We start from the raw sequence: 12,647 nt of genomic DNA, 5'->3' as shown, positions 1-12,647 counted from the left end.
GTTCCTTTAGGCCTAAAAATTTGGAAAATATATTACGTGGCCATCATGGTGAAAAGTTTGGAGACCCTTGGTATAGAGAAACATTTTTAGCATCCCTCCCCCATGTCCACCCCCATCTCCAGCTTTTGTTTTTGCTGGGCTATACAGATCTATAACTGTTTGCAGTAGATTTGCTGTTGCTGTCAGCTGTCAGTAATGTGGGTGCATTTATACTCTTGCACTGTAGATCAATTAAAAGCATATGAAATAATGCTCTGTGGTTCTGTATGTTTTCACTGAACAATTATGCCCTCTTCTGGCACAGTTTATATTGGATTAAAATTTGTCATAACTTTAACGCTACCATTTGTTGTGAAATTCTGTGCTTCTAAGAATGCATCCTTAAAACATGCTTCTTTCCTGTATTGCAGAAAAAATACAGAAAAGGATCGGTTGACCTTTCAAAAATCAAGTGTGTGGAAATTGTAAAGAACGATGGTGTTATTCCCTGTCAGAATAAATACCCATTTCAGGTAAACTTTTTTGGTTTAGGAACAAGTCATAGCTATACAGTCTGAATCACAAGATTTCAACACATTTCTATATGTCCTTCTTCGTGTTTAACATTTTCAGCAAACCTTCTAGGCAAGGAGCAGTTCCTTGCTGTAACTCATTTTGTGCACCTTTTTCAAATGAGCAGATTTATGTATTTTCTTTTGCCATGCAACAAACATGGTTTTATTTAAATGTTTGGTCTACCAGACGTGATAGTACTGACATGTGGGCAAAGTTGATTGCATTGTTATACTTCCTCCAACTCTATTTGCAAATTTTGTTTTCATCATACAATTTCTTGATATATTACTAATTAAACCTGCACAGAGGCTGAAATCCTATTGAAGCTGGTATAATGTGAAGTTATGCCTACAGAACTGTTCAAGTCATTATGCCTAAGTAGTCCACATTGTGCAATTTGATTGCATAATTGGTTGCATAATTCATGGCACAACTGTTATGCAGCATGCCTGTGTAAGCCCTTGATGAATATTACTTCTGCCTCAGCTTGATTTTCCTTATTACTTGTGTAACTTCAAGCTACACAACAGGATTTTAGTCTCTCAGATGTTCACACAAAGGTTTCTGTGCATGTATTGAAACTTTGTAGATTTTTCCCTTCCAGAGGGTCCTTCCATACATGCTCTCTATATCCAGTTATACACTGGTAGCTCCAGAAAGTTGAATACATTTGGAGAAACACTATGAGATGAAGACGGAGAGGATCTTTTCCATATTTAGCTTTAATCTCAGTAAGATTCCATAGGGGAACTTTCTGGTAACTGTGTTCAGGATATGTTTGATTATAAAATAATTTCTGAGAGTTTAAAAAAAGCACTTAAATAGCAGTGTTTAAGAATAAATATAGAATAATACAAAGTGGAATAGACTTGAAGATAATCCTTGTTGAGAATTGACAAATTTGTTTATTAACAACTGCATTGGATTAAAAGACAAGCATTAAAAAAAGATCATGGTAGCCATTTAATATTTTTAACTTAATTTAATTTTTTAAAACTTACAGTATACGCCACCCATCTAGTAGACAAACTACTACTCTGAGCAGCTTCAAAAAATAAAAAATAAAATACACCCAAAAACACATACATATAGAGCATAAATTAAAATAATAAACAGATAAAAACAACTCCCCCCCAATGCCTTTGTTTTTGTTATAATCTAGGCAACATTTTTCATTATAAACTGTATCTCTTTAGGTTTGGGATATACATTCCTCTCTTGAACAAATATTTCTGAGGCAGTTCACATACACTCATGACCCCAAATCAATGAAAACCATTCCATGTGCACAACTGAAAAACAAAAACAAAATAAAATTGAAATTAAACAGTTATTTAGGTCTGTATAGTTTTTATCTTGTTTCTCCTTCCTTTCAGGTTGTGTATGATAACAGCACACTTTATATTTTTGCTCCCACTGCACATAGCAGAGACCAGTGGGTAAGGAATTTGAAAGAAGGTAATTTCAAACATTCACTGCATTTTTATCTCAGTAGAGCATGTGAGGGAACTCTCATCTAAAGGGATAAGAACTTTTGCAGATGTGCATGCTAATCAGACTTTGTATTTAATTAAAGATCAGAAAAACATTAATAACTTGCAAGTGTTATGTTGGTTTGTGGTTTTAAAAGGTCGGACATGTTAAGGAGAGTGAAGTGTGAAGAAAAAATTACAAATATTCGCAGAACTCATGTCTTCTGATTAGCTCCAATCTGAGAATTCTGGTCTTCTGAGACCAAAGGCTGACGAGATTCTAATGGAGAGCTCTCGGGGACTTACTAAACAGTAGTTCTCAATATTTATGGGGAAAGCCATGTTAATTCAATTGGTACAAAATCAGAAGACATTTCTAATAGATGCAGGACCACAGTTTTAAATCTATGATTGCCATCACCATTGAAATTACCTGCTCTGTTTCAGTATATGAGCCAAAACAAAAAAACATAACATTCCAAGGCCAAAACTTTCAATAATATTGGTAAACCTTATTTAGTGTTAACGATTTTACTTTTGTTAATAGGCTAGCTTCTGTTTACAAAAAGGCTTTATATTTCCCATATTCTGTTGATTTTAGAAACTGTAATACTGTATTAAAGTGTTCATAATACTTTAAAATGCTAGTAATTTATAGAAATCTGTTTTTCTTTTCAAAGAAATAAAGAATAATAATAACATTATGATAAAGTACCATCCTAAATTCTGGACAGATGGAATCTATCAGTGTTGCAGACAAACAGAAAAATTAGCACCTGGCTGTGAAAAATATAACCTGTTTGAAAATAGTAAGTGGCCTTTGAAAATGGTGAGCTATTCTGTTTCCTATAAGTAGAAATGGGTTAATCTATCTGTTTTGCTTTTGCCCACATTCACATTTTTAAGTCTCAAATACTTTTGGTTGAATTTATGAAGGAATGTTCAGATTTTGGAAAGTTCTTACCAGAAATTAACCAAACAAAATAATCAGATATCAGCATTTGGCCAAATTCAGTTATGTTAAACCTGTTCCCAGAATGTGGAGGATCATGTTGTACATATCTGAAGTTAAAGAAGAGTTTGAAAGAAAAATGCAGTTGCACCCCTGGTTAAGCACCACAAAAAGAGAAGAATTCAAAGCCAGATTTTAGGAGCTGAGCATTTAGAGTCCCCTGATTAAATGGGGGAAATGTGGCCAGACTGCTAACCAGAGCTGGTTACAATGAAAACTGAAATTCCTTGTTGCAACAGCTTTGCTGGTCGTCAATCCATTTCTGAGCACAATTCAAAGTGCTGGTTATGACCTGTGAAGCCCGAAATGGCTTGGATCCAGGCTATCCGAAGGACTGTCTTTCTCTATGGGCCACCCTAGGTTTTAAGTTTTTTGGTGGGGGCCGTTCTGTTGATCCTCACAGGCAGATTTGGTTGGGACAAGAGGGTGAGCCTTTTTAGTGGCTGCTCTCAGACTGTGAAATTCCCTCTCAAGGGAGGCCAAGCCGGACCCTTCCCTGCTCCCCTTCCTCTGGCAGATAAAAACCTTCTTTTCAGGAATGCTTTGGACAAGGAATTGGCAACCAAGGAAATTTAATGAGAGGGGTTTTCGGTTGTTTCTGTAACCTTTTGTTCTGTTGAGGTGTTGTTTTAACATGTTGAATTCCTTTTTAAAAGTGTGTGTGTGTGTGTGTGTGTGTGTGTGTGTGTGAGAGAGAGAGAGAGAGAGAGAGAGAGAGAGAGAGAGAGTTTTGTTTTTGTTTAATTTATGGGAGAAAGGGACATTTTGCAAAGCTTATTTCAAAAATGAACCAAACAAAAATTTCATCCATTTCTACTACTACAGTATACTTTCATTTATGCTTGTGTTTTGACTTCAACTCCTTTATAAAATCAGTGTGGTTGGCATTACTTCCATAGATCCTGTCACATTGGTCTGTTTCTGTTTAAAAGTTTTCTGCTTGCATGGCTCTTTTGAAAGACTGTTTATTTTAATAAGCCACACCGGTGATATTAAGCACATTCTGAAGCTAGTTTCAATTCTCAGAATGAGCTGGAGCTAGAAGAGTGTTTCATGATGTTGCAAAATTAACTAAATGATTAACCGTACTTAGGTTGACAATTTAAATATCAAATTGACATATGCCATCCTGCTATTCAGTTAATTCAGTTCCATTTGCTGAGTCATGGTTAAGCAGTTGGCAACATTATATTTGTACTGCCCAGAATTATTTTGTGATATTTCAATAAATGTTATAATAATAATGTGTTATCAATTCAGTTCTGACTTATGGCAACCCTTTCTAGGGTTTTCTAGACAGAACTAGTTCACCATTCACTTCTTCTGTATGTGTGTGTGCGTGCGTGCGTGCGTGCGTGCGTGTGTGTGCACGCCCTGAAACTACGCAGCTTGTCCAGGGCTACACAGGGTGGCTCTTCTCTTGAGAGGCCCAGTGGAGAGGAACTCCCAAACTGTAGCTCCACAGACAGATACTGTACCTAATTCCTTGAGCTATCCAGCCAATATAGAGGTAGCATTTATTTCAATAAATTTATTTATTTGCACACTTACTGTATATTCATTAAGCTTTCCCCTTTTTTCTCTGCATATTGTTGATCTCTCCTCATATAGAGTTATCATGGTTTGCTAAACATAACATTCTAAAGACAAGGAGAGCAAAACAAACAGACTCAACATTTATAAGAATCCTAATAATGCACTAAAATAAAATGAAATAAATAAACTTTTTGGCATTATCTACTCTCAAGTGTACAAATCTAACATGACACTGGCACTACAGTGTCATTAACAACATTGCTCAAGTTTTCTAAACTCCAGGACATGGTTTCCTTTAGGGAATCAATCCATATCACATTTGGTCCTCCTCCTTTCCTGCTGCCTTCAATTTTCCCAATACTGCTATCTTTCCAGTAAGTCTTGTCTTCTCATGATGTGCCAAAAGTACAGCTGCTTCAGTTTAGTTATTTTAATACTGTAAAAATATATTTCTCATTAACTGTCAGAAGTGCAACCAAGCAATGAATGACATTCTGTTTTCTCTTGTTTGTTCTAGGTATAAAGACATTGCCACCATTGATGCCAGAGAAAAAAATGGTACAGAAATATTTAGAATTGTGAACAACTGCAGTCATAGAATTTATATTTAGGTTACTAGTATTGTAAATATCATTCATTTGTGCTAAAATTGTGAAATTTGATTCCTGATTCTAAATAAAGCTGAGGCAGGCCCAGGGAACTCGCGACTAGAGTGAGTGAACAAGTGTTCCCTGCAGGAGAGATAGGAAGAACATGTAGGAAAAGAAAGGTCTACCGGAGGAAGGGAAGACTACGGAGAAAAAGGTAGAGATTTATATATTTGTAGACACTCCCAGCTACATTCAAAGTGACAAAATAAAAGGAATGGGCATTCATAAACAATCAGTTGAAAGCAAAAAACTATCAGGGATTATCAAGGGTAGAGACAATTCAATGGGCTCAAGTTATAGGAAGCCAGATTTTGATTGGATGTCAGGAAAAAATTCCTAACTGTTATAGTAGTAAGACAGTGGAACCAGTTACCTCAAGAGGTGGTGAGTGCTCCACGACTGGAGACATTCAAGAGAAATCTAGACAACCACCTAGCAGATATCCTTTGATTTGTATTTCTGCATTGAGCAGGGGGTTGGACTTGATGGCCTTATAGGCCCCTTCCAGCTTCACTTTTCTATGATTCTATGAAATATTTCTAATTGAAGATAAACCTTCACATTTCCCTTAGTGCAAGTGGTGGGATGGGCCACATATGGCCCTCCAGATACTGTTGGATCACAACTCCCATCTTCTCTTACCATTGGTACTGATGGGACTTCCAGCCCATCAACATCAGATTGTCCACCCCTACATTACTGGTCTAGATTAAAGAGCTTGTAACAATTATTTGCTAGGGTAATGGTAATTTCTACTTACCAGTATATTAGTGGAAGCTGGAGTAAGTTTATACTGGTAATCAATAGCCTCAGCATCTACACCAAAATGATAATTTACCAGTTTCAAATTATCCCAGGCAAAACACATCTAGCCTGATTTTCAGTCCTGTTTTGACTTGTGCTGAGGTACATGTCACCATGGGTGTGAGTATGTAGGGAAAGAGCATTGGATTAAATTGGGTTGCTTCAGAGTTTTTGAAACCAGGTCTCTGGTAGTTTCTGCTGCCAAAATTACTGTAGTCAGCCACAGCAGTAAGGTAAATTACCCTGTTGCACACGTCCAGACTGCATTTCCCAGTCAGTTCAATTTTCATTGAGACCGCAGCTCTGTTGTCACCACTGCACTCTTCCCTACCACTTCTCTTTGTCCCTATTTTGATTTCTCCCCTTTCTTTTCAGAAGTGATAAGGTACTAATTCTGAGGGATTAGAGTCACCTCAATATTTGTGAACCAGCTTGTTTAAAAGAAGCAGGGGGGAGGAAAGGGGAGAGAAGCATGAAAGTGGGCTCAGAAAAAAACACCAGGGTGATACTGGTATTGTTTCTGGAGAATTGCACATGGGGCAAGTATGGCAGGATGCACCATGTTTCATTTCCCTTTTCCGCTACCCATCCCTGACTCTGGCAAGGCAAGCGAGACCAGTGTATACCTGGACACACACACACACACACACACACACACACACACACACACACACACACACACACACACACACACACACACACACACACACACACACACACACACACACACACTTTTCCCCCCTAAAGTGACATAATAGTGAATTAATGTAACCCTAGTGGTTTCAGTTCATAGCTAAAAGGTGGATTAGCAATGCAGTAATTATCTGATCCAGTGCTAAACTTGACAATCATGTTAAATGGGGGGAAAAACTATTCAGAAGAAAGAGAACAGGAACTCACTTGTGATTTATCCTACTGTAATGGCATATAATGACTCCTGGATATGTCACTGTCAATGTTCCCATTGGCATATCCTCTACTCCCCCTTTGGACCAAGATAATTGGCCACACATACCAGAAAATATTTTGGGGGGATGACACCAGTTGAATTGGTAGTTTGATTTGGTTTCATTCAGAATCTAATCAGTTCATAAAACATGGAAACTCAGAATCTTAAATCAAAATCTTTATTAGATGTAATTTAAGCCTTTCTATAAATAATCCTTGCAATCACTTTTTTTTCCATTTCAGAGAAGACCGCCACCCCCTGCTCCCCCAGAAGAGGAGGAAGAAGAGGAAGAGGTAGTAATAGCCATGTATGACTTTCAGCCCACAGAATCTCATGACTTGAGATTAGAAAGAGGTCATGAATATACTATAATAGAAAAAAATGATATGCATTGGTGGAAAGCAAGAGATGAATATGGGTAAGAAATATTATCACTATTAATTCATTGCTGTTTTATTCATTATTTTTGTGGGGGATAGGTAATCTTATTCATTGGCCGAAATTCAGTAGTGAGTTGCAGTTAGAGGAGGACCATTGGATCAATGGAATTTAAAGAGAAGTTTATTCAACAAATCCCCAGTGATTCAGTGGGCCTACTTTAGTTGCCACTAATCTACTGCATTTCAGCCACTATGGTACCTTTAAAATGTAACTTTGTTCCACCAAGATCAGCACCACAAAACAAGCTAGTATTGGTTTTGGGGCAGGCATGGAGATAGAAGCTCAGCCCTAGGAGAGAGAGAAAAAGGCCACCTGAGGAAGTTGAAAGGAAGAAATTAGCCTTACAGCTGGGGGACATAAAAGGAGCTCTGGAGGATGCAGTTAACTTTGTCCCTGCAGCAGGGTTCAAGAGTGATGTTAACTCCCAAAGTTGTCGTTTCCCTTTTCCCAGTTTCAATAAACCCCTTTTTGCATAAGTTGGACAATGTTTTTACTTTATGGAGATGGACATAGAAGAGGGCCACCCATTGACCCTGGGAGGCTAGCAGTGCTCAGATACATTTATTAATAGCATCTTCCAATTAATAGGTACAGTGGTGCCTCGACTTACGGAATTAATCCATATTGGAACGGTGGCCATAGGTCGAAATTTTTGTAAGACGAAGCACCATTTCCCATAGGAATGCATTGAAAACCGATTAATCCATTCCGTCCGAAGAAAAAATACCAAAAAATAAAATAAATAACAAATAAACAGCAAGTCCCACGCTGGGACTGCAAAAAACAAACCAAAAAAAACCACAACAAATCCAAAAATAAACATTGGAGCAAGTCCCACGCTGAGACTGAAAAAAAAACCAAAAAGCAAAACAACACAGAAGCATAACCCCCCCAGCCCAAACCTACCCTCCAAAACCCACCCAGAACAACTTATTTAAAAAAGGAGCACCTTACCAATCCAAAGCCTCCTCAGCTTCCCGGGCTTCCACTGCTGCTGTGACTGCCACCACCGGGAGGCTTGAGTCTGGCTGGGGTGCTTCGGCCACTCGCCCCTGGCCACGGTGGAGGCTGCGGTTGCCCAGCACTGGGAGGCTTGAGCTTGCCAGGTTTCTTCGGCTGCTTGTGTGACGTTTGCCCCTTTGATGCCCCTGTTTGTCACCACAAAACAGAGAGCTAACGAAGGCAAACCAGACAAAAATACCTTTTCACCTGCTGCCACCAGTTGATTATCAACGTACTTTACTTAGGAAAGACAAAGGTCCATTCATCACTGTATTTTGAATAAAACAGGTTTATTGATTACAGATGTTTCTATAATAATTCATAGGTATCTTCTTCAGGTTCACCAAGCATCAATAACAATCTTCTATATTATCTTACAGGTTACTATTTACTCCTCAATCACTCCTCAGATTCCCAAACTCTCTCTCTCTCTCTCTGCCTTCAAATTCAGATCCAGACTGTAAACTAAACTCCTCCTCTCTGGCTCCACCTTTTAACATCTCTAGTGGCCCCAGCTCTCAACCACATCAGCATAAAACATGAATAATGCATGACTTATTTAACATAATAAGGGTGAACGCCACAGCTTGCCTCCCGGCTCGCCTCCCGCTTGCTCCGCACCACCCTCCGTGGGCCCATGGCGGGAAATTCAAATGGCGGAGGGCGGCGAGGAGCGAGCAGGAGGCGAGCTGGAAGGCAAGTGGCCAAAAGAAACCTGGCCAGCTCAAGCCTCCCGGCTCTGGGTCACCACTGCCTCAGCAGTTGCAGCGGCGGGGAAGCCTGGGAGGCTGAGCCTCCCTTTTCCTAACTGCTGGGGCGAAGAAGCAGCTTCTTCGCCACCAACTGTTTGAATTTCACACCCTTTCTCCCTGCCTTTTTCCTTTCGTAAGTGGAAACTCCGGCTGCAAGTCGAACCAACATTTCATGGCCGGAGCTTTCCGTAACTTGAAATTTTCGTAAGTAGGGACGTCTGTAAGTCAAGGCACCACTGTACCTGGGGTAATATATAATAAGTATATAATTGCAAGGACTTCAAAGAGGCATGATGTAGTAGCGATGGGAGATTTCAATTATCTGGATATATGTTGGGAAGCAAATTTTGCAAAGTATGGCCCTTCAAAAAGTGGAGAAAGAAACTAGAGGACTAGCTTGTTTGTGATGGTTAGGTGATCGGAGATGTAATAACAATTCTGTACCAGTGATACTACTTGCCAATGGAACCGCGGCATGTGAATTTAATACCTTAAAAGGCTAAAATTGCTTTTGGGACCAGGTTAATTGAATGAGTGCCTATAACTGCAAAACCTGGCCAAGCTTCAATATTAGCTGCTCAGTTTGGCTGACCAATAAAGTCTCACAGTGAGAAGTGCTTAATAAAAGGTTATGTAGTGTCCTGTCTTCATACCTCTAACAGCAGGAAAGTGTTTTAATGTTCCACGTGAGCTACACAGGTGACTCAAAAATTTTATAAATATGTTTTTGCAAACACTTATTACCCAGATGCTTTCATTTTTTATATTTTCTAAGCTTTTGTTTTTCTTTTTGTCACCTTTAGGTGCCAAGGTTATATACCAAGCAACTATGTAACAAGAAAGAAGTCCAATAGTCTAGACCAGTATGAGTAAGTAAAATTTCACATAAAATGTGTGAGAACAACCTATTCTTATATACCATATTTTTTGCACCATAAGATGCACTTTTTTCCCACAAAACAGGGGGGTGGAAAGTCTGTGCATCTTATGGAGCGAAGAAAACAAATTATATTTTCCTGTTTTCTTCTCCTAAAAAATTGGTGCGTCTTATGGAAAGGTGCGTCTTATGGAGCGAAAAATGTACTTCGGGAACTGCATGAAGAAATAGTTGACTGAATGAAGTGATCTTTACCATCTAATTCTGTAGTTTCCTTTGGGGGGGGATAATTGTCTGTCAGATGAAAGTAAGCCAGCGTTTGGAAACTTCTGACCACCTCCAGAATTTCATAGATGTTTTAGAAGACTGAAAAATTTGAAATTGTTCTTCACATAGTTCTCTGATCCTTTCTAGCCCTTATTAATGGAGGACCACAGTGTATCCATGAATGAGTGTTTTCATTCAGAGTACAGCCCTACAAGATGATGTAGTTTGAACATGATACCTGCCAGCTTTACTTACAGATAATCAATTTAATAAACTGGCTAATAGTCACATGATACATTAGAGGAGATTATTATTATTATTATTATTATTATTATTATTATTATTATTATTATTATTATTATTATTATTATTATTATTATTATTATTATTATTATTATTATTATTATTATTATTATTATCATCATCATCATCATCATCATCATCATCATCATCATCATCATCATCAACAACAACAACAACAACAACAACAACAACAACAACAACAACAACAACAACAACAACAACAACAACAACAACAACAACAACAACGAAGGCTTTCATGGCCAGGATCTAATGGTTGTTGTGGATTTTTCGGGTCTTTGGCCGTGTTCTGAAGGTTGTTCTTCCTAATGTTTCGCCAGTCTCTGTGGCCGGCAACTTCAGAGGACAGCAGGAGTGGTGAAACGTTAGGAAGAACAACCTTCAGAACACGGCCAAAGAGCCCGAAAAACCCACAACAACCAATAATAATAATAATGTGCCATCAAGTCAATTCTGACATATGGTGATCCTTTCCCAGGGTTTTCCAGGTAGAGAATACTCATATGTGGATTACCAATTCCTCCTTCTGGAGGTTCCCTGGAACTGTGCAACTTATTCAGGGCCACCCTGGCTGGTTCTACTCACAGGAGGCACAGTGGGGAATTGAACTTGGGTGTTTGCAAATATAGCTAGACATCACAGTGAACTGGAACCAATTCAGATTTTCCTGTATAGAGATACTGCCAATCTTTCAACCATGGTTAAGAGCATGGAAGTAGTTTGTGCTCCTGTACATTTTTTTTATGTCCTTCTCTTTCCATGACAAATCAGAACTCAAAATAGCATGAAGGTGTTAGAAATACAAATTTACAGCACTGAATATTATTGTTACATATCTATATTACTAGCATCGCTTCAGTTTAGTAACATAGCAATGGTTAAATTAGAAATATGAATTGTGCAGGAGGTAGGAAGAAAAGTAATTCTGTTCATGAATAGAGATAGGGCTCACAGTCCATTCCCAGTATCCTAATCATGGTTAAGCTCAGCAGTTCTGTATCTGTATGATCTACATTCTTAGAGACTATACTACAAGATCAATAGCCTAAAATATCACACCTTTTCAAATATATTTTCCTGTGTAGGTGGTACTGTAGAAATCTGAATAGGAGTAAAGCAGAACAACTCCTCCGAAATGAGGTGAGCAATTATAGTACTGTTGTGTCTCTAAAGCATGGTACAATACAATATTGTTAGAAATGTTATAAAACATTTAATATGCTCAGTAAAACAATAAAGGTAATGACACAGTTTGGCAGCTATGGTCTTCTTTCATTTCTTTGTATTTTAGGATAAAGAAGGTGGCTTCATGGTGAGGGACTCCAGTCAACCAGGTTTATATACTGTATCTCTGTATGCGAAATTTGGAGGGTAAGTCATTCAAACATTTGATTATAGTCACCCCTACCTCAAATATGTGTGCAAACATTCAACATTTAAAGGTGAAAAATTAATGTTTCATCATCAGAATCTTTTTAGGAGAGTAAACAATGCTTTTTATCAGTTTAAGTAGGTAACTGGATCAATGAGATTAGAGTAAGATCCTGGGATTAATTTTATAATTAATGTTGAAATAAATTGACTTATTCTGAAAGTCAGTTCTTAAATCCTCTGTGGTCAGGAGCACAAATAAACAACTTCTTAATACATGACTTTTTTATTTTTATTTCTAATTTCTTTGGCCATGTATTCCTCATATGCCAAAAATTCATTTTCCTTTTTGCTTATATGGTTACAGTTACTTACCCATTTGTTTACACCTTCATTGAACAATATTTGGATTCTAACAGTGTTTCCTGTAGTAACAATGGAAACTGTAAAAAGGAAATAAAGAGTCATAAAATAAAGTATTAGTTTATTAGTACTGTAATAGCTCTCTATTACCCCCTTGCCTTTAACACCATAAGTAGTTTCTACAGAAAAGCTCAAAGAAATCTTTTATATAAACTGTAAAATAGCAGGATTTGTGTTTGGTTACAGATAACTACAATAAATATGTACTGTGTACT

General features: G+C 37.9%; 1 protein-coding gene across 5 annotated transcripts in view; it reads left to right on the top strand.

The window, feature by feature from the left end:
* TEC (tec protein tyrosine kinase) overlaps positions 1-12,647 on the top strand; it is a 67,656-nt gene that overhangs the window by 45,078 nt on the left and 9,931 nt on the right. For all 5 annotated transcript variants that reach the window (XM_020789651.3, XM_073001288.2, XM_020789650.3 and 2 more), the window contains 8 exons: positions 411-512; positions 1,932-2,013; positions 2,708-2,836; positions 5,093-5,133; positions 7,221-7,396; positions 9,977-10,042; positions 11,724-11,778; positions 11,930-12,009. In XM_020789651.3, coding sequence (XP_020645310.2) covers positions 411-512; positions 1,932-2,013; positions 2,708-2,836; positions 5,093-5,133; positions 7,221-7,396; positions 9,977-10,042; positions 11,724-11,778; positions 11,930-12,009 — 731 coding nt within the window. The remainder of the gene's footprint in view (positions 1-410; positions 513-1,931; positions 2,014-2,707; positions 2,837-5,092; positions 5,134-7,220; positions 7,397-9,976; positions 10,043-11,723; positions 11,779-11,929; positions 12,010-12,647) is intronic.

The sequence above is a fragment of the Pogona vitticeps genome, chromosome 5, assembly GCF_051106095.1.
Source record: "Pogona vitticeps strain Pit_001003342236 chromosome 5, PviZW2.1, whole genome shotgun sequence".
Classification (NCBI taxonomy): domain Eukaryota; kingdom Metazoa; phylum Chordata; class Lepidosauria; order Squamata; family Agamidae; genus Pogona; species Pogona vitticeps.
This window is presented reverse-complemented; position numbering and strand designations above follow the sequence as displayed.